General features: G+C 44.1%; 2 protein-coding genes across 2 annotated transcripts; both read right to left on the bottom strand.

The window, feature by feature from the left end:
- Positions 1 to 1,910: 1,910 nt before the first annotated feature.
- On the bottom strand, positions 1,911 to 9,427 carry LOC107386728 (zinc finger protein 11). Its single transcript, XM_054739793.2, has 7 exons — positions 9,157 to 9,427; positions 7,642 to 7,844; positions 7,456 to 7,557; positions 7,282 to 7,377; positions 7,070 to 7,180; positions 4,936 to 5,059; positions 1,911 to 4,775 (listed from the first exon to the last, which is right to left on the bottom strand). Exons 1-7 carry the CDS (start codon positions 9,182 to 9,184, stop codon positions 2,173 to 2,175), a joined length of 3,267 nt encoding a protein of 1,088 aa, XP_054595768.1. The 5' UTR covers positions 9,185 to 9,427; the 3' UTR covers positions 1,911 to 2,172.
- A 1,303-nt stretch (positions 9,428 to 10,730) lies between these two features.
- Positions 10,731 to 19,855, bottom strand: LOC139061518 (zinc finger protein 14-like). The gene is made up of 7 exons (XM_015961306.3): positions 19,561 to 19,855; positions 18,411 to 18,613; positions 18,225 to 18,326; positions 18,052 to 18,147; positions 17,844 to 17,954; positions 16,468 to 16,591; positions 10,731 to 13,560 (listed from the first exon to the last, which is right to left on the bottom strand). Exons 1-7 carry the CDS (start codon positions 19,586 to 19,588, stop codon positions 10,892 to 10,894), a joined length of 3,333 nt encoding a protein of 1,110 aa, XP_015816792.3. The 5' UTR covers positions 19,589 to 19,855; the 3' UTR covers positions 10,731 to 10,891.
- Between the last annotated feature and the right edge of the window lie 1,576 nt (positions 19,856 to 21,431).

The raw sequence follows: 21,431 nt of genomic DNA on the forward strand, positions 1-21,431 counted from the left end.
TATCTAGACCAAAATAACCACTAATATAATGTTAATATGTCATAATAATGCAAGTACACCCTTTAAAATGCAACAAATAAACCTTCATTTAACTTTGAAATGTCCAGAACCAGAACTTCTAAATGAATAAAAATAACAAACAAAAATTAAATAAAAAAAAGAATCTCACTCCCTGTTAGAAAATGTTGCACCAAAAACAATAAAAAAAAGACCCAAAACAATAAATACAATGGCCTATCCATTGTCAACAGCCAAAACTGCACTTCAATAATGATAATAAATATTAATGATAATAGAGTTGTACATTTTTTAACTTTGATATATATATATATATATATATATATATATATATATATATATATATATTGAGGATGGAAAAATTATTGAGATGGGCATGTGACGTGTCAAAGGGTCTTTACATAACACCCCCACCCCAAATCCGCACAAGCCTGGTGTGTCCCCCCCACTTCTGAAATCAAAATTTCGTCCCTGATTCTCCTCCTCCTCTGAGCGCTCCGACAGTGTGGAAGACCTGCTGCTGCCGGGGCAGACGGCTCCTCTGATGGCGTTTCCTTGCTTTACCTTACTCGGCTCACCTGGACTCAGTCGAATATAATTTTTTACTGATGTGTGTGTGTGTGTGTGTGTGTGCGCATATGTCTGTTAATGTTTTTAAACAGTTATGGGAATTTGGGGTCATTTTAATTCTGCAAAGCACTTTGAGTAGCACTTTGCTCGAAAAGCACCTTATAAATAAAATCTGATTGATTGATTGAAAATCATTCAAAGAACTGATTTTCTCCAGATCCAGACAAGAGGATCAGTGATTTGTACTGTAGTGATATTATACATTAATGCTGTTATATTTTGTGTTGTACTCAGACGTTGTTAATTTTTAAGTGTGCGTAAATGAATTTAGGGATAGGTGAAGTAAGCTATGCTTCTTCCTATTCCTTTTCGAACAATTTTAGTTCGTGATACTTTGATACAAGTTGGAAAGTCTTATATAATAAGGGCATTTATTACTATTTCTTTTTAACAAACTACATTTGTTTCCTTTTTTTCTTTGTGAATTCAGCTGTTTGACCTGTTCAAAATAAAAAAAAATAAATAAAATAAAATGTTAGTGAATTTCATCACTAATTCAGGATTTTCTAACAGTTTCATTTCCTGGGAAGCTCTGGATAGCTTGTTTTAAGCACCCCTAGTTTCCGTTTGTAGAACCAAAACGTTTCTCCTCGCTGTGTTTGTCTTTTTAACACCACAATCTAACAGCTGAAACGTCCCCCAGCCTTCCTTCGTGTCTACAGGCGTGACTCATCACTAAATTAAACAAATCAGCTGTGTTCATGATCTAAAACATGCTGGAAGCAGACTGCAGCGCCAGGTATGTCAGCTCCATTTTCTAAGTCCCAATAGACCAATAACCACGTAGAGCAGATCCACATATGAAGTTGCAAGTGGAGTATAGGGGCTGGGTGGACCTTCGTTAACCCTGTAAAGGGTCATTTTAGCACATTCTGGCTCAAGAAAAGTATTTATAAATATAAAAAAGTTGCAAAGTATCCTTTTAAACCATCAACACCTGGGTATTTAAGTTCCTCTGCAGAAACTGAACTTGCCTTTAATTTTCAAACCAAGAACAAAAACATCTTTAGTTTAACATCTGTGGGAAAAGAGGTTTAGAAAATACTGTAGATGAATACTATAATCAAGGAGATAGTGGAAAGCAATATAACTTGTTTATATGTTTAATTTACCAATGTTTAAGAAATCAAAGTTAATCAGTTTAGTTTTTTCAGAGCATGTTTTACAACAATCAGGACTAAATCTGTTTTACTAAGCAGCTGATCTTCAGCTAGAGTTAGCTAACTGATGGTAAAAACTTCAATCGCATAGAAACGAAGACATTTGTCATTCGTGTTTCCCATTTTATTTACATCTTTGAATAAAACAATGAGTACATTCAAGTTTTATTTAGTTTCAAAAACTCACAACTTTTGTCAATGGCTTCAAAAATGCATTTGGCTAATTCTCCATTTCAGTTACAAATCTAAGGTAACTTGAAAAGGAAATTAAAAAGCACCAACTTGTACAAAAAAAAAAAAAACCAGAATGAAGGTTTTTCTTTCTTTTTGGTGAAACTGGGTCCGTATGAAGGATCAAAAACGCCTACTGAAACTCTATCCCGACTTCTTCTGCGAACGCTGATTGGACTTTCACATCGTGACTGAGCGAGTGTTCCCACAGGGCTTTCTTCTGTATGAACGCGGACCCACACTCCTCACAGATGTAGCTCGTAGGCTTCCCGGTGTGCGTCCGTCTGTGTTTCTTCATGTGATACGACAACCTGAAGCCTTTGTCGCAGATGTCGCATGTGAACGGCTTCTCTCCCGTGTGAATGCGCATGTGTGACTTGAGGTAACCTGATTGGATGAAGGCTTTGCTGCACACGTCGCATTTGTACGGCCGCTCTCCGGTGTGGTACCTGTTGTGGAGGCGGAGCTCGTTGGCGGTCAGGAAGGTCTTCCCGCAGACGGTGCACTGGTGAGGCCTCTCGCCGGTGTGGATGAGCTCGTGCCTCTTCAGGGACGTCTCCTTCATGAACTGCTTCCCACAGGTGTTACAGGGATACCTGACGCCAATGTGGATCTGCTCTACGTGGTTATTGAGCTGCAGCTTTGTGCGGTAAGCCATGTCGCACTGCGTGCAGGCCCAGGGTCTCTCCTCCGAGTGGGTTCCCATGTGGACCGTGAGCTCAGAAGCTGAGCGGTAGCACTTGCCGCACTGCCAGCAGAGGAAGGGTTTCTCGCCGGTGTGCTTCCGCTGATGCACCGTCAGACAGTTGGAGGAGCGGAACTTCTCTGGGCACTTGTTGCAGACATAAGGAAACTCTCCTTTGTGTATCCGCTGGTGGATGGCGAGGTAGGACAGCTGGATGAAAGACTTGTCACACTGAGGACAGGGAAAGGGTCCGGAGAAGTCGTGTTGCTTCTCGTAGTGCTCCCTCAAGCGTCTCAGTAAGGTGAAGGTCTTGTCGCACATGGTGCACTGCATCGGTCGGTGCATCAGCTTGTGCCTCTCAAAGGCGGCCTCGTTTGCCAGGATCTTCCCACACTCTTTGCAGTAGAGCGGATCGTGGATCCTCTGGTGCACCTTCAGCATCGTCATGCTCTTAAACTCCTTTCCACAGTCGTCACATTTCATTACATCTCTAAACTCCACTTTGCAAACCTTTTCTTGATGTTCCTTTAAGGCGGAGGGGTACTCGAAGTGTTTTCCACAGTTTGAGCACCACACGGGTATCTTCAGTGGCCCTTGATGGGCATCGGCGCTGCTCACTTCGCTATGACTGGACCCTGCCCTCGACTCCTTTCTCCAAAAGAATCGAGTAGTTTTCTTGTAACAAATGGCGTAAATCTGGTGTCTTTTCAGCCCGTGCATGTGCTTAAAACGCTTCTTGCAGTGGATGCAATGATACGGACGATCCTCCGTGTGACACTGTAGATGTCTGTTCAGCGTTTTGATGCTGTCGAATGCTCTCGAACAGACTGGACACACCTTATGAGGCTTTTTGGTCTTCAGAACTGGAGACGGGTTCTTCTGCACGGGCAGTGCGGCACCGCTCTCCTTTTTGTCAAGTTCATCAGCATCGCCACAATTCTGAGCGTCTGCTTCAGCGAGGATCTGATCCACGGTCTTGCACTGCTCCTCCTTGACGCCCTCGTGACCGTGAATTATCTGATGCTTCTTCAGCGTGTCTTTGTACTTGAAGCCCTTCTCACACGTGACACAGATAAAGGGTCTCTCCTCGGAGTGGGAGCGTAAATGCTTTGCGATATCTGCAGTGCACGGAAGGATCCTGCTGCAGATCGGACAAATCTTCCCTTCCACTGAGATCTCCGAGTAGGGCTCCATACTTGCTAGCGAGGTCTCTTTCCTCTTGGGCTTTTTCTGCTCTCTGCTCTTACAAATTTCCCTCTCATGTCTCTTCAAGACGTAGGGATTCTTGAACTTCTTTTCACAGTAGGAGCACTTGTACGGCCGGTCCTCTGAGTGGGACTTCATGTGTCGCTCCATATCTACTTGCCGGGCAAAATACTTCCCACACAGCAAGCAGGTTTTAGTTTCCAGGACCTCAAAGGCGTTGGGATCCTCCAGGTCCTCGTCGTTGATGCTTTTGCTAAACTCTCCCTTTTCGTGAACACGCATCTCGTGTCGGTTCAAGTCATAATGGTCCCTGAATCGTTTGTCGCAGCTGCTGCATTTGTACTTGAAGTCCCGGTTTTCGTTGTGGGTTTCCTGGTGACGCCGCATGGCTGCCGCTCGCAGGAACGTCTTATTGCACACAGGACACGTTTTGTTGTTGGAGTATTTTTTCCGGAGCCTTTTAGCCGCCACTGGATCCTCGTCATCTTTTAAAGCTCTTCTTTTCAGCTTGAGCCTACGGCTTTGCTTCAGCGGCTGAAAAGCTGCCGGCTTTAAGGCCTCACCTAAATCCTCCAGCAGTTCTCCCTCTTCCCTTTCCTCCACTTTTAGGTCAGTTTCTTCGTGATCGTCAGCCTCCATCAGACCGGTCGGCTGCTCTATCTGAATGTAGTCCAGCAGGGTCACCGTCTCGCCCTCCACCTGAACGGTCATACAACCTGGAATCTGCTCTGCCGAAGGCGCTATGTGCAGTTGGTTGGGATGGATCACGATCTTCTCCAGCTGAGGGAGGGACAGGGAGGACATGATGCAGTTTCCGAAGGAGGACGGAATGGTTTGAGTTTCGTCTGCAGTAAAAATGAAAATCTCATTTTTATTCTTTGGTAAATGCAAAGAAATCTTTATAAATAGGTACAAATGTGGGGATACTCTTGCAGTTCTATTTGTTTTCTTAGATTTGAACAAACCCTATTCAACAGAGATGGGAGTAAACCGACGGCGACTCACCGGAGAAATCGAAGTGTCCGAGTGTTGCGTGGTACCGGAGCACCGTTTTCAGGTGCTGGGGGTCGGGTACAGAATGTATACACTCCTCCAGGGCAGATGGGGCAGCACTGAGCATGGCTGCAGTCTAAACAGCAACGACACAGACCAGAACACGGGTCCAGTGATAACATCAGAAAAAACAATGATTTGTAGGGTTGAGTTACTTTTTATGCTCTACAAATACAGATTTGGTATCTGGCTGTTATTGAGCATTTTCACGATAACTGATGGGTTTTGTGTTTCTCGTTTGTGTGGAGAGATGGACCAAACCTCCCTGCATTATTGGGTAACGGGTACGGAGGCCTGCAGCTGCCAAAATACCTCAGCAACTACCATGAACGTTCCCCTACTTGCTGAGCGAATACTGTGAGACTTCAGACATGTTTGCCTTCATAACTTTGATAACTCAAGGCCTTTCAGAGTCAAAGGACCCCAAAGCGCTTCACACTACTACACTATGTTACGACCCGGCTCGTGGGATCGCAACATAAGGAGGAGATTCAGACACATTGTGGGAGATAAGAGTATTTTTCACTTTAAAATCAGCCTCCAAACGCCACACAGGCAGGAGCTATCGAGGAGATCTCATTGGTCAATCTCTTCTCCTCGGAGTTGCACCAAACAGCCTTTTATGCTGCACCCACAGGTGCAGCCACCCATGATCATGACAGGCTACACAAAGCCAGACCAATGGCGACAGAGGGGTGTGGGCATGGACATCTGAAGCAGCTAATCAGCTGCTTGCACTGGCACAGCAACATTTGTTTGTCAGATGGGTGCATGGTTTCTCTCATTTCAGAGGCTGTAACACACTATCATTCATCCATTCACACACCGATGGTGATGAGCTACAATGTAGCCACAGCTGCAGCATAAAGGGCTCGATACACGGAGGCATCAAACGACCACGATCGGTGAAATTCGTCGCTGTCGACGCGTTCCGTTCCATGGCAAAATCGAATCTTCCGTTGTTTTGATTGGCTGTGTCCGGTTGGAGGGAATTAAGGTTTTTTAAGCGGTTCAGAGTTTAAAAAGCGGTAGATATGATGTTAAACACAAACGTTTTTCGTTAGGTTTGCTATCGCACTAGAAAAACTTACAAAAACGTTTTGCCTTTGTAAAGTACACTTACCTGATGTGTTAATTGTGGCACCAACAATTTCCCACGTCGCGGCCTCTTTGTGAATATCTCTACATTCTTTGGTAGAAATATTGTACAGTTCTGGGAAATCCGTCACAGCAAGTATCAACTTCTCCTCCATGTTTGCTCGGAGATGCACGGAGCATCCTGCCCGCTCATTGGTCAGAGAATGAAACCTCCGTTGATTGGTCCTTGTCCGAGCGACAGCGATGAAAAGTTGAAAATATTTCAACTTTCTGGGATAGAGTCGCACAACACGTGCACGACACGTGCACGAGCGCAAAATTTCACACGCGCGTTTTTCGTGTTTCGCTTAGTAGGAGGGAGGCCCGCGGTTATCGCTTTGTCGCGCACGTCTCGTTGAAAATGAACGGAGGAGAGGCGATGTCGCCTCCTGTGTGTCGAGCCCATGTGATGAGCTACAATGTAGCCACAGCTGCAGCATAATCCTCTGTGTATTGGATGCAATTACTTCATGAAATTAGCTTAACGTGAAACATTTATTCTCCCAGACAAGAAAAACTGTACATTATTATTGTGAATGACCCACCCCTAGTGACCACATGAGAATTAGATTAAAAGTAGTCTCGACTACAGAAAGCTGAGGTCTCCTTCTCTTCTGGTCATGGAAAAAAGTTATTTTCTGATTCCGTTTAATATGTGCCGTAGTTTTCACATATGATGTCTGAGAATTTCAAAGCCACATTGTGATGCCAAGAAAGCGCTTATTTTAGTTCATTTAGGGTGTGCGTGAAAAAATGTAGCAGACTACAAATGTTCATCTCACCAAATTTACATCATCAAACCAGACAAGGAGAAGAAAAATGGCTGCCAGTTTAGCGAGCTTTACATCACGGACTGAACACGGAAGTAGCATTAGCTATGGATTTGAATGTAAATGGGATAATGAAAATAATAAAGAAAACAGGATGAATGGTGATAAATAACTATTACCTGCTGGATGTCTGGAACTGGGAGAAGCTTCTCCAATCTGGACAGGAAGTCCAGCATGAGCATCTGCAGGGCGTGGTCATAATCAGGTCCAAAATCAGTAGGAAAAACATCCTGGAGGAAAAACAATAACAATTTAGAGTTCAATGCAGGCAACGACCCAGTAAATGCCCAATGTTTTATAAAACGATAAATACAAGAGATTAAATTTCCACCTGGAAAAACTTCTCCCTCTCTTCTGGGTCTTTCAGAAACAACTCAACTTGATGCACAAAGTTTGACTCTGGAAACTGAACATCTGTAAAACAAGGCTGGAAGCAAACAAACAGCTGCAGTTAAAGCAGAAAAAAAACTTTTCCTCGATGGTGATCGCACTTTCAGAAGCCAACCTGCGCTGCCCACGTCGACACCAGAGTCTTTATCTGGTCCAGGTGCATCTCGATGGCTTCTGTGTCCGAGATCTGCTCAGATCGACACATTTCCAGAACAACCTGCAGAAATGTTTTCATCAAGAGAGCAGATGTGTCAGACAGAGCAGCTCAGACGGCAAACACAGGTCAGAGGCCTTCGCTTACTCGTGCTCGGAGTCCCAGGAGGAGCTGAGCTTTCTGGTCTGCGTTCAACAGCTCTGGAACTATTTCTGTGACCGTGCTGATGAACTCCTCCACCATCCCGTAATCCTGCACGCTCCCCATTTGCACGATGTGCCACATGGATGCAGACACCAGGCGGAGGGGAGGAATGAAGAGCCGAAGAGACGGCAGCAGCAGAGGTGGATCTGAAAAACATGTTAGTGTTTAAAATAAAATCCCAGTTCAACAGATGAAAACCCAATTTTTAACATTTTTAGCAGAAATGTTGACAACACACAAGTTCATTTGCAAGAATCTACTCTTGGGTTCACAGATTTATTCAGTTTAGAAGAGTTGACCCACTTTATTAACCCATTTAGTCACTGGTCGTCCAGTCTAACCATAAGCAGAGATGGGAATAAAACAGATCTTAATTAAAATGCACGGTTTTATATGATTTTTTATGGTTCTTTTTTTTTCTTGTGCGGTAAAACCTTAAAGCGTCATTTATCTGCTGGAATAAAAACGAATTGTGTCATTATTAAAAATGCGGTATTTTGCTTGATTAGTAGTAGGAACTAGCAAAGAAATAAGTAAATAAACAAACATCCCCGTCAAATTTGAGCGTGCCAGCGACTGGTAATGATTTTACGGACATTAATGTAAATTAATTAAAACTCAGATTATATTAACACTACAAACGATTTCAGGTTTAAAAACTGTTTAAGCTTTGTTGATTAGTTGTGCTCTTACAGCTGTGACTAATGTGCATGCATAAATAAAAGAGCGTGGTGTTGCTACTGCAAGGGTAACTGGCCGTCGGTTCTCCTGTCTTCAAATGACTACGTCAACAAAAACAAACCTTTTTATTTATTTTACTAACGCTAATGTCCAAGTTTTATTAATAAAGCCATTCAGTTTTAAGATTTAGACGCACACAAACGCACCGTTTTTTTCCGAGCCCCTCTAAACTACCCTTTGGTGTGTTTACGGATCCTTAAAAGTGTCGTAAAAATCTAATTCACCAATCTTAACAATGTAGGAAACAGCGGCAGTAGTTTAATTTTAAACGTATCCAAACATGTTATTGGCTCGATGAACGCGAAGATATTTCAAAGTACATCACTTGGAAATATCGGTCAATTTGGTGTATTTGTTTTAATTTCTTCCGGGGCTCTAACGTCAGCTATGTTTTTAGCCACTAAAGGCTAACTGTAGCGTTGGTTGAGCCTCTGAATGAGGCGTCTAGCAGCGTTGTGAACTGTGAAGAAAGCCCTTAAACTCGCAAAACACAGTTACAGATATTGAGGAGGTAAAAATGAGTGAATGGTGGAAAGGGAACCCTCCGTTTAAATACCAAGTGCACACATCTACTGTTTGACTGGCGGTGCAACGTAGCACAGCCCTACCGCCATCACGGAGCGGGGTACGCCATGTTCAAAATCGGACGCACACACTCCAAAAGAAAAACTTATAACTCTTTACCGACAACAGCTATTAAATCCATCGCTGACTTACCATTATTACTGTTTTGCGAGCTATCCATACCGTGCCAGAAAGTATTCCGTTTGAGAAACTAACAAACTCGGGGATGTTGTAAGTCGACGTCCGCTAGACCCTGCAGTCCTAGTTGGCGGGGCGGAAGAGCAGCTGGACATGGCTTGTTTAAAGTGCGCAAGCGCAGAAGATAAAGGCAACTACTTTTTTGCTTTTTATTACAAACTAATATAAATCATAAAGCATTTGAAGACACATTATTCAAACCAAAACATAAACGATTTTAACAATATCCTGAAAACATCTATGCTCTTCTCATAGGTAATCCTGGGGCTGAAACGGATTGCATTACTCATTGTCGCCACCCAGTGGTCGCTAGAGGAAGTACGACCATTTGATGAACTCTGATGACAAAATACAAACGCCATAATACCAATTTTCCTGCGAATTTGACTTTGTCCTAATAGAAAGAATCACAGCAAAACATAAAACTGATCATATTAAAAAATGTAGGTTTTCTTGTGACCATTCAAGAAAAAAACAGGTGGTACAAATTATGGTTTACAATATGATCTAAAGCAACTGAACTGTTTTTAAAAAAAACATATGCGCAAACAAAAAGTCACAAAAAATCTAAATTGTAGTCACAAATATCACATTTTATATCATGTTTATTTGTATAGCGAATTTAAATGCAACAATGTCGGCCAAAAGCTGAACATATAAATAAATACATAAAAATAAAAGCAGTCAAGTAAAAACACAAGAAAACATAAAACACAGGCATAAGAAATAATAAAAAACGGGACTACCAAGTCATTAAAGAATAGTAAAAGCTGCCGAGTAAAAGAAAGTTTTCAGTAGCTTTTATTTAACAGATTACGCCTGCCTAATAGAGATAGGCAACATATTCCAGAGTTTGTGCTGCCACAGAGAAAGATCTAAAACCTCTTTTCTGTAGCCTTGCCCTAGGTACACTCAACTTATGCTGGTCTGCCGAACACAATCCACGAGATGGAACGCATGGCACGAGGAGTTCGCACAGAACGTAACTGGGATCGAATGCAGAGAGGCAAGAACAGGAGTAATATGATCCAACCTGTGTGTGCCAGTCAGGAGACGAGCTGCAGCCTTCTGAACTAGATGCAGCCTAGTGATACATCCATGATTAATACCCAATTAAACACTATTGCAGTAGTCTAAATGAGATGTTATAAATGCATGGATAAGCTTCTCGAAGTCATTCCTTGTCAAAAAGGATTTAACCTTACTTGGTCATCAAAATTAAGCTGAGAATCAATCTTAACACCCAAATTAGAAACAACCTCCTTTGCCTCATATGAAAAGCCACGCATCAACGACCGAGTATCTACAGGAGCGCCACTCGGTGCAAACATAATCAACTCAGTCTTACTCGTTAATCTGGAGAAAACTATAACCAGTCATTAACCTAACAAAGACAACTCAGAGCTAATACCTTAGCTTTAATAGGAGCACAGACCTGACAGTCATCAGCATAAAGATGAAAGTCAAGTTCATAGTGTGACAAATATTTTAAACTTTGTCCTTTAAATTAAAAAAATGACAGAAATTGATGCTGAAGGCAGGTTTCTTTAATGAATCTACAGGAATTATTCACCGTTTTTACATGTGTTCAATCGTTTTAAAAGCAAGATACGGATTCAAAAGACAACATAAAATAACAAGCTTGGACTAGTTTCTCTTAAGACGTACCGGTTCATAGGAATAAGGATCTCTACTGAAACTGTATCTCAATTTCATGAGGAAATGTGTCATGCTTCTCCTGATGAGACGCTGCGTGTTCCTCCAGCAGCTTCTTCTGGTAGAAAATTAACCCACACTCCTCGCAGATGAAGCCCTTTTGCTTCCCGGTGTGCGTCCGTTTGTGTTTCTTCATGTGACTCGACAGCCTGAAGCCTTTGTCACAAATGTCGCATTTGTACGGCTTCTCTCCTGTGTGGAGGCGCATGTGTATCTTTAGGTAGCTGGACTGGATGAAGGCTTTGCTGCACACGTCGCATTTGTACGGCCGTTCGCCGGTGTGGTACCTGCTGTGCCGCAGGAGCTCGTTACCCGTCAGGAAGGTTTTACTGCAATCTTTGCAGGGGTAAGGCCTCTCCCCGGTGTGCAGGAGCTCGTGCCTTTTCAGTGACATCTCTTTCATGAAATTCTTCCCGCAGGTATGGCAAGGAAACCGGACGCCAATGTGGACTTGTTCCACGTGATTTCTGAGCTGCTGCTTTGTGCGGTAAGCCATGTCGCACTGCGTGCAGGCCCAGGGTCTCTCCTCTGAGTGGGTTCCCATGTGCAGCCGGAGCTCAGAGGCGGCCCGGTAACACTTGCCGCACTGCCAGCAGAGGAAGGGTTTCTCGCCGGTGTGCTTTCGCTGATGCACCGTCAGACAGTTGGAGGACCTGAACTTCTCGGGGCACTTGTTGCAGACAAACGGAAACTCTTCCTTGTGTATCCGCTGGTGGATGACGAGGTAGGAGAGGAGGGTGAAGGACTTGTCACACTGATCACAGGGAAAGGGTCCGACGAAGTTGTGCTGCTTCTCGTAGTGCTCCCTCAAGCGTCTCAGTATGATGAAAGTCTCCTCGCACATGGTGCACTGCATCGGCCGGTGCAACAGCTTGTGTCTCTCAAAAGCGGGCTTGTTGGAAAGCACCTTCTTGCACTCCTTGCAGAAGAGCGGATTGTGAATCCTCTGGTGCACCTTGAGCGTCGTCATGGTCTTGAACTCTTTTCCGCAGTCTGGACATCTCTTTGCACCGCACGTTTCCGGTCTGCAAACGGTCTCCTGATGCTCCTCCAAGGCAGACAGGCAATCAAAGTTTTTGCCACAGTTTGAGCACCACACAGGCATCTTGGGCAGTGGGCGTTGGGGATCGCCTCCGCTCACACCGCTTTTAGAGGCGCGATTTGTCCGCGTGAACCGCGTGGTTTTGTTACGGCAAACGGCGTACAGCTGGTGCCGCTTGAGATTGTCTATGTGTTTGAAGCGCCTCTCGCAGTGGATGCAGTGATAGGGTCGATCCTCTGTGTGGGACTGAATGTGCTTGTTCAGCGTTTTGAATCGATCGAACGACTTGGAGCAGACGGGACACACCTTGAGGTTTTTATTAGTGATGGTTGGGACGGGTGCAAACGGACTCTCGTCCCAAGTGTTTGCCGGTGCTTCGGAGTCATTTTCTTTTCGCTCACTGGCGGCGAAATTCTGAGTTGAGACTTCGGCAAGAATCTGTTCCAGCCTCTCACAGCGCTCCACCCTGATGCCGTCGTGACCTTTGATGACCTGATGCTTCTTTATGGTGTCTTTGTACTTGAAGCCTTTCTCACATGTGACGCAGACGAAGGGCCGCTCCTCAGAGTGGGACCGGAGATGCTTCTTTAGGTCTCTGGTGCTGTGAAGAAACCTGCTGCACATGGGACAATATTTACCTTTATCGGGATCTTCTAAAAACAACGATGGAGCGGATGGTTTGTCTTGGTTTGAGAGATTTTCGAGGTGTTCTTGGCTATTACAGATCTCCACCTCGAGTCTCTCTGAAGGAAGTTTTGGAGTCTCACATGTTTCTGGAGTTCCTGTCCGTTTCTGGTCTCTTCTCTTACAAATCTCCTTCTCATGCCTCTTCAGCACGTAGGGATTCTTGAACTTCTTTTCACAGAAGGAACACTCGTGTGGCCGGTGGTCCGAGTGGGACTTCATGTGCCGCTCCATGTCTTCTGGCCGAGCAAAATACTTCCCACACAGCGGACAGGTTTTACCCTCTGAACTCTCAGAGGTGGTGGGAACTCTCGTTTGCTGTACCTCGTCGCCGTTTGGATTCTCTCCCTTCACGTGAACACGCATCATGTGCCGATTCAAATCGTACTGATCTCTGAACCGTTTGCCGCAGTCGCTGCATTTGGACTTGAAGTCCTGCTTGCCGTTATGAATGTCCTGGTGCCGCCTCATGGCAGCAGCGCGGAGAAACGTCTTACTGCACACAGGGCACGTTTTAGTCTTGGGGTACCGTTTTCTTTTTTTCTTCACTGAATCGTTCTTCACTTTTGAAGCTTTTCTCCTCAGGTGAAGCCTCCTGCTTTGCTGCGGTGGCTGTGGAGCTGCCGGCTGTAAGGCGTCACCTAAATCCTCACATGCCGTTTCTTCAGCGGCTTCCTGCGCGCTAGGTTCGGCTTTTTCGTGATCGCCGAGCTCAACGTGACTGGCCGGCTGCTCCGTCTGAATGTAGTCCAGCAGTGCCACACTTCCATCCTCAATTTTCACGCTCATGTCGTTTTGCATCTGCTCTGACGGAGGCTGTATCTGGTCAGGATGGATCACAACCTTCTCCACTCGAGGAAAGGACAGCGAGGACAGGATACTGTTCCCGACAGAGGACAGGATGGTTTGAGCTTCATCTGCAGGGAAATAAAAAAAACAAATTTCTGTCGTTCTTAACGAATTTCAGCCATTCCTTGGTTACACCTGGGGCTGGGAGATGACCAACACATACATCTCAATATTTTTGGTTAATTTTTAGCAGACTATGAGATAAATATCTGGATATTTTCCTTCATGCAAAATATTTACAAAAGAATCAGTGAAACCCCAAAGCAAAATGTCCCAAATGTCACATACACACTTTTATTTATTATACATTTATAAACTACGTAAATAATTTGGGTCATATCAGATCGTAGACGGAGAAGCAGCTGGCTAGCTGGAGAATGCCAACTCTACAAATTCACAGGTCGTATATTTATACAAACTTTACTTGGTCATCTTGTGTCGCGTTTGAAACAAGCCCCCATAATACTGGTATGAAAATAAAGCCAACGTGGAAGTGACAAAAATTGCAGTTCCACCCTCATCCACTAGGGGCTGGTGTCAGAAGCGAGCAAATCCTCATTGACTCCCATGTTAAAAATACCAATTTCACAGCAGAAATAAATATGTTTACAGCCTGGTACCAAAACATGTTTTTGGTTTAAATGATCTAGTTTACACTCATGACAACTCTGAGGGGGGGTGATTTTTTTTTCTCACTCTTCTGTTTAAGTGTATTAAAAGCCTAAAATTCTGAATAATTAATGAGCATCCGACCCACGTGACCACAGAGCTAGCTCCGGGGAAAGGCCTCAGTAGAGCCTCGGTCTGGCTTGGAAACTGTTCCACCATTTTCAGTCTCTCAACTTGGACCATTAGTTTTGTTGGACTATCAGGGACAGTCCTTCAGTGGTTCTCCTCTTATTTATCAGAACGTAGCTTTAGTGTTACAGCAAAACAAATAAGGTCAGAATATGCAGAATTGTTGAGTGGAGTGCCCCAAGGCTCCGTCCTGGGTCCTGTTCTTTTTTCTTGTTGTATTTGGCCCATTTGGGTAAGATTCCACCTATTTGCTGATGACATTCAGCTATACTGCTCTTTTAAGCAGTCTGAGCTGAATAAGTTAGACTCTTTGCTCCATTGTTTAGTGGAGATGAAGAAATGGCTTAATGAAAATTCCCTGCAGCTAAATGCTAACAAAACAGAAACTCTGGTTGTTGCCCCTGTTGGTTCTGTCCTGGAGATTAAGCAGTACTTGGGTGATTTGGGCTGATCTGTGAAGTTAAGCCTTAGAAATTTAGGAGTCATCTTTGACAGTGAACTGTCTTTTGTGCAGCACTGTAAGCAGCTAACGAGAAACTGCTTTTTTCAACTAAGGAACATCTCGAAGCTTAGACGTATGGTGTCAAGAAATGATTTGGAGCTCCACATTCATGCCTTTTAAGACTACCGTAATAGTTTATTTTCTAGTCTGAACAAGAAGGAGCTCCATTGTCTGCAACTAGTGCAGAACTCTGCTGCAAGAATCCTGATGCACACGAATAGGAGGTCTCACATATCCCCCATCCTAAAGGAACTTCATTGGCTGCCTGTGTCTTTTAGGTTTAAGTTTAAGATTTTGGTTCTGGTTTTCAGAGCCCTGCATGGACAAGCTCCCTCCTACGTTGGAGAACTGATCCAACCCTACACCCCATGCGGGCTCTGGGGAGTGGGGATCTTAATCTGCTCAAAGTTCCTCGCACTAACTATCACACTAGAGGTGAGCGCTCATTTGAAGCTGTAGCTCCTAAGCTCTGGAATAACCGACCCCTCACTCTGCGTTCTTTTGATTCTGTCGACAAGTTCAAGAGTGAGCTTAAGACTCATTTATTTGTCCAGGCATGCGTCTAGTTATTTTAGGGCTGTTATGTTTTCTGTGTGGTCTTGGCCTTTTATGATATGTTTTTATTTATTTTTATTAATTGTTTTTATTCATAGTTTTTATTTTCTCATTTCTTGTTTAAACTTTTAAAATGTTGTCAAGCACCTTGTGGCTTATGCCTGGGAAAGGTGCTATACAAATAAAGTTTACTTACTTACTTACTATTAGTTGTGCCACCATTAGTTGTTGCATTTGTGTTTTCTTTTTTTGGATATTATTTGTGCAATTGTTGGACAAAATGACTTGCTGTGGCATTAATTGCACTAATAGAGTGTCCAAGGAGTCTCCACTTCATTTTTTCGGTAAGTAAAATTATATTTATGTATTTTAGGTCACTGCCGCTCTTGCACTAGCTGAGCTTAGATTTTAACATGTACTGTTTAACCATGAAATTTAAATGTAATAGGGTAAAACCCGGTGCATTTAACATAATGCTGCACTTTAGAAAATGGGTTGAAATATAACATGTTGGTGGAGCTGGGTTCCCACTATCGGTACGGTCCCCTCCCCTCAGCGGCAGCTCGGCGCATCTCTGACCGCAGAGGAGCCTGTCTGCTGCGCGGCTGCCGGCTTGTGGAGGTCTCGGGAGACCTCACTGTTCCACCCGGTTTTAGCCAGCGGTCAGCCCGGCGTATCTCTGACTCAGAAGCTCTGGTGTTGTGCACAGTTAACTCCGGTTGTAGCTAGGTAGCTACCTCCTTTAGCCCACCTCCGCGTTAGCTTTGGGTTAGCTTGTAGCTACATCACTTCAGTTCGACGGGTGTCGTCATTTGATCCCAGCCTTACAGCCCCACCTCTTTTACCTTTTATGGAATTGTCTGGGCTTGACGAAACCTGTGACATGGTCAAAATGGCGGTGGTGGGAACCTCCCATTTTGGCACAAAAACTTATAATTGGTGCCTATGGACACGAATTGTCCAGTATATAAGTCGATGGTTTGAAATGATATCAATAGTTTTTAAATCTCTACGTCGTCCAGTCCTGATTACACCACTATTATTCAGTGGATTGATGTTTATTTCATAACATCATCAAATATGAGACAAACAAACAAAAACACACGTAGAGGAGACTCACTAGAGACATGAAAATGTCCGAGACCTGTGTGGTACGTCAGAACCGCTTTCAGGTGCAGGGTGTTGGGTACCGAGCGCACACACTCCTCCAGGGCGGCTGGGTCGGCACCGAGCATGGAGGCTGTCTAAACAACAAGAACATCTTTGTTTCAAACAAACTTTCATGTCAGATCAATAAAACCTGAACAAAATCAGGATGTGGGTTTGAAAAGAGAATTTCATTTATTAAAGGGGGGAAAAAAGTCTCCTCAAACAAACTGGAACCTGCGAGGAAAAGTATTTAAGCCCAAACCTAAAAGTCAGAATCAGGTGTTTGTGATAACTAGTCATGAGACTCGTCAGTGGAGGAATGACATCCCAAGCATCTTTGCTGGTTTTTATTCAGCCATATTGGAAGGGTTTCCAGCGTGAATAGCCTGTTTAAGGTCAACAGTCAGACGTTCACCTTCAGGATGTTCTGGTCTAGGTCAGGATGTGTTGAAACTCCAGAGAAGGATGGCTGTAGGAGTTTAAAGGCACACTTCGCAATTTTGCCTTTAGCACCCCCCAGTGTCCATTGTGGTCAAGGCAAAAGTGAAACTTACCTCTTTGTTGTACCGTTTCTCTTTTTAACACCTTAATCTGACAGCTGAAACGTCTCCTCAGCCTTCATTAGTGTCTACAGCAGCGGTTTGTCGCCAAATCAAACAAACCATCTGTGTTCATGATCTAAAACATGCAGGAAACGTGCTGGAAGCAGACTGCAGCGCCAGGTATGTCAGCCAAATCTTTTCTAAGTCAACAGGTCTGGCATTCTGAAGTTGCAAATGCAGTATTCTGGTCAAAGAGGGAGTGGGCGTCGGACGAGCCCCCGCACCGTGAGAACAAACATCTCAGCTCTAAAGCCGATCTTCATCCGCGTACGTCACATGTCACGTGATCAGGAAGCAGAACATCCATGTGTTAGGAGATCGTTTTGGGCCGCTGCTGTAAAAAAAAAGTGAGGCGCGAACCGGAAAAGCTTCTGCCGATCACAATTCAACAACGGGTTATGAAAGAATGGATAACGCTCAAAACGCGCTGATTCTTCCTGATGTAAGAGGTGAGTCTCCTCTTTGTTTTGGTTGTTTTGGCGTCGACATCATCCTAGCGTGCAACGTTCTGTGACTCTTAAAAAAACAGTAAAAACGGTGAGAAAAGCTGGCGGCGAATGAGTTAAACGTAGGATATTAAAGCCACAGAAATCAGGCCTGGGTGTGCTAATTTGGTTTATCACAGCTAATTATTCATTAAACGGTTACTTTTTCCAAACAGGGCCAGGTTGGTTTCATGATCTTCATTTGAAAGCTGGGTGAGAAGAGTCAGAGGAGGTGAGGGATGGCATTAATTATCCAGTACCTGCTGGATGTCTGGAACTGGGAGAAGCTTCTCCAGTCTGGACAGGAAGTCCAGCATGAGCATCTGCAGGGCGTGGTCATAATCAGGTCCAAAATCAGCAGGAAAAACATCCTGGAGGAAAAACAAACAATCAACATTTTCCATTGTTTACTTTGTTTGCTTAAAGAGTTTAGAAGTAAAAAGCTTAATGTCAGCAAAATTAAACAACCTGGAAGAACCTCTTCTTCTCTTCTGAGTCTTTTAGCAACAATTCAACTTGATCCACAAAGTTTGTTTCTGGAAAACTGAGATCTGTAAAACAAGGCTGAAAGCAAACAAACAGCTGCAGTTAAAGCAGAAAAAAACTTTTCCCCGATGATGATCGCACTTTCAGAAGCCAACCTGCGCTGCCCACGTCGACACCAGAGTCTTTATCTGGTCCAGGTGCATCTCGATGGCTTCTGTGTCCGAGATCTGCTCAGATCGACACATTTCCAGAACAACCTGCAGAAATGTTTTCATCAAGAGAGCAGATGTGTCAGACAGAGCAGCTCAGACGGCAAACACAGGTCAGAGGCCTTCGCTTACTCGTGCTCGGAGTCCCAGGAGGAGCTGAGCTTTCTGGTCTGCGTTCAACAGCTCTGGAACTATTTCTGTGACCGTGCTGATGAACTCCTCCACCATCCCGTAATCCTGCACGCTCCCCATTTGCACGATGTGCCACATGGATGCAGACACCAGGCGGAGGGGAGGAATGAAGAGCCGAAGAGACGGCAGCAGCAGAGGTGGATCTGAAAAAACGTGTTTTCAGTGAACAAAAGTCGACAGCAAATTTAAGTGGATCAAAATATCAGATAAAAAAAACATATGGATATGTTTATATAATCTGACCAGGGAAGTATCTGATACTAATTAAATGTTTACTGTGGACAAAAAGAAATCCCTTCTGGATATTTGACTTTACTTTTTAAACTAAAATATTAAATACCCATTAGAAATACTAATTTCAAATTTAATTTTAAAAACGCATTCTTGATAGTTTTGTCCTTTCAGTATAATTTTCAATAACACGAATTCTAGTTCAGACGTCTTTAATTTAAACAAAAAAAAAAGATTTTTATGGATATTAACAAGTGAAGCGCATGCATGGTTCATTAAATGTTATAACGGTCTGCCATACACCAACGCTCCCCCTTGATGCGTTCACGGACTGCTGGCTTTGTTGTAAATAAGAACTGCAAATCACGATCTAAGTAATTTAATAATATTTACAGTATCAGTAGTGTCTGTTTTACGGAGTCAACTATATTACATGGTATATGAACGTGCTAAGGGCGTTTAAACATAAATGACGCAAGAATACGTGTCGATAATCGACTTAGTTTTTCAGATACGTTGTTTGTTTTTAGCCAGTAAAGCTAACTGTGGCGTAAGTTGAAATCCTCGCACGCAGCATTTGAAAGCTGTAGACTCACTACAAAATTCATTCACTGGTTAAAACATGTAAGCAGATCAAAGCTTTCAAAGACAAGTAGCTAAATCACTAAAATGAATCATATTAGGGTCAACACTTTAACTGATACACACGTAAGCTCCGTGGTGATGCCGCACAAACGCACCGCCATCTCGGAGTAGGGGGTACGCCATGTTGAAAATGGGGCGAACACACATGAAAACAACACCTCCTAACTCCTCCTGGACGACATTTATCCAGAGTTCCAGACCCCCGTGAGCCTACCGTTTACTGGGCGATGCGGACTCTCCATATTTCGTTGAAAAGCGTCCAAATACAGAAGCAAATAAACTCAGTGCTGTTGTCCCGCACAAAGCTGCGGGCGTGCGGAGCCAGAAGGAAGAAGGGAAGGGCGGCTCGCTCGCTTGTTCAGAATGCGCATGTGTAGCTCTAGAAAAACTTTTGTAGCAAATCCAGTCTGCTCTGGCCTTGTAAAACACTCAAACACACGTTTGTGCATCCAAACGCACACATAGTGTAAAATATGAAACAGTTCTCTAGCAGCACCAATAATTCTAGACTCATAGTAACACGTTAGATTGGATTTGATTGTATAATGTCGCCATCTAGCGGCATCATTGTGACTTTACACCAACCAATAATTCAAAGTTGAAATCACAGCAAAAATTCACTGCTCACAAGAATTAAAGGAACACTGTTTTTATTGGGCCTGGCATGAAATCAATTAAACCTGTCTGATTATTATCACTGGTTGATTAAGCAGCTGAGGGCATTGTTAATCACTTTCAGCTGTATTGGTGTTCATGGACTTAACGACAGGTGCACTAAAGTGACAACAATTACAAAACCCTCTAAACAGGACTGGTTTAGCGTGTAGAGGTCATTTCAAGTTTCTCCCTCTTGATCTTTATCGGCTGGTTTTCCACTCATGCTAGTTTTGGCTCTCTCTACTAGCAGTATGAGGCGATTCCTTAACCCTACAGAAGTTGCACAGGTTGTCCAACTTCTCCAGGATGGCACATCCACACGTGCTGCAGCAAGTAGGTTTAATGTGTCTCCCAGCACAATCTCCAGAACATGGAGGAGATTTCAGGAGACTGGCGGTTTTTCTCGGAGAGCTGGAGAGGGCCGTAGAAGGTCCGCAACCCATCAGCAGGACCGATACCTGCTCCTTTGTGCAAGGCGGAACAGGCTGAGCACTGCTCGTGCCCTACAGAATGACCTCCAGAGGGCCACTGGTGTGAATGTCTCTATCCAAACAATCAGGAACAGACTTCATGAAGATGGCCTGAGGGCCCGACGTCCTGTAGTGGGCCCTGTGCTCACTGCCCAGCACCGTAGAGCTCGACTGGCATTTGCTCAAGAACACCAGAGTTGGCAAGTCCGCCACTGGCGCCCTGTACTTTTTACAGACGAGAGCAGGTTCACCCTGAGCGCCTGTGATAGACGTGAAAGAGTCTGGAGAAGACAAGGAGAACGTTGTGCTGCCTGCAACATCGTTCAACATGACAGGTTTGGTGGTGGGTCAGTGATGGTCTGGGGAGGCATATCCATGGAGGGACGCACAGACCTCTACTGCCCAGGAAATGGTGCTCTGACTGCCATAAGGTATCGAGATGAAATCCTTGAACCCTTTGTCAGACCCTACGCTGATGCAGAAGGTCCTGGTTCTCTCCTAATGCACAACAACGCCCGGCCTCATGTAGCAAGAGTATGCAGGCAGTACCTGGAGGATGAAGGAATTGAAACAATTGAAGGGCCTTCACGATCCCCTGACTTAAACCCAATAGAACATCTGTGGGACATTATGTTTCGGTCCATTAGGCGGCGCCAGGTTGCTCCTCAGACTGTAGAAGAGCTCAGGGATGCCGTCACACAGATCTGGGAGGAAAGGCCACAAGACACCATCCGTTGTCTCATTAGGAGCATGCCCCGACGTTGTCAAGCATACATACAAGCTCGTGGGGCCACACAAGATACTGAAAAGCAATTTGAGTTGCAGAAATTAAGTTTTTGAAATAATGGACTAGCTTGCCACATCTTCATTTCACTCCGATTTTATGGTGTCAACACAACTGAGCCCTCTGTAGGCTGATAACTTTTATTTCTATTAAAAGACTTGGCATCCTTTTGAT

Source organism: Nothobranchius furzeri, chromosome 1 (genome assembly GCF_043380555.1).
Source record: "Nothobranchius furzeri strain GRZ-AD chromosome 1, NfurGRZ-RIMD1, whole genome shotgun sequence".
Classification (NCBI taxonomy): domain Eukaryota; kingdom Metazoa; phylum Chordata; class Actinopteri; order Cyprinodontiformes; family Nothobranchiidae; genus Nothobranchius; species Nothobranchius furzeri.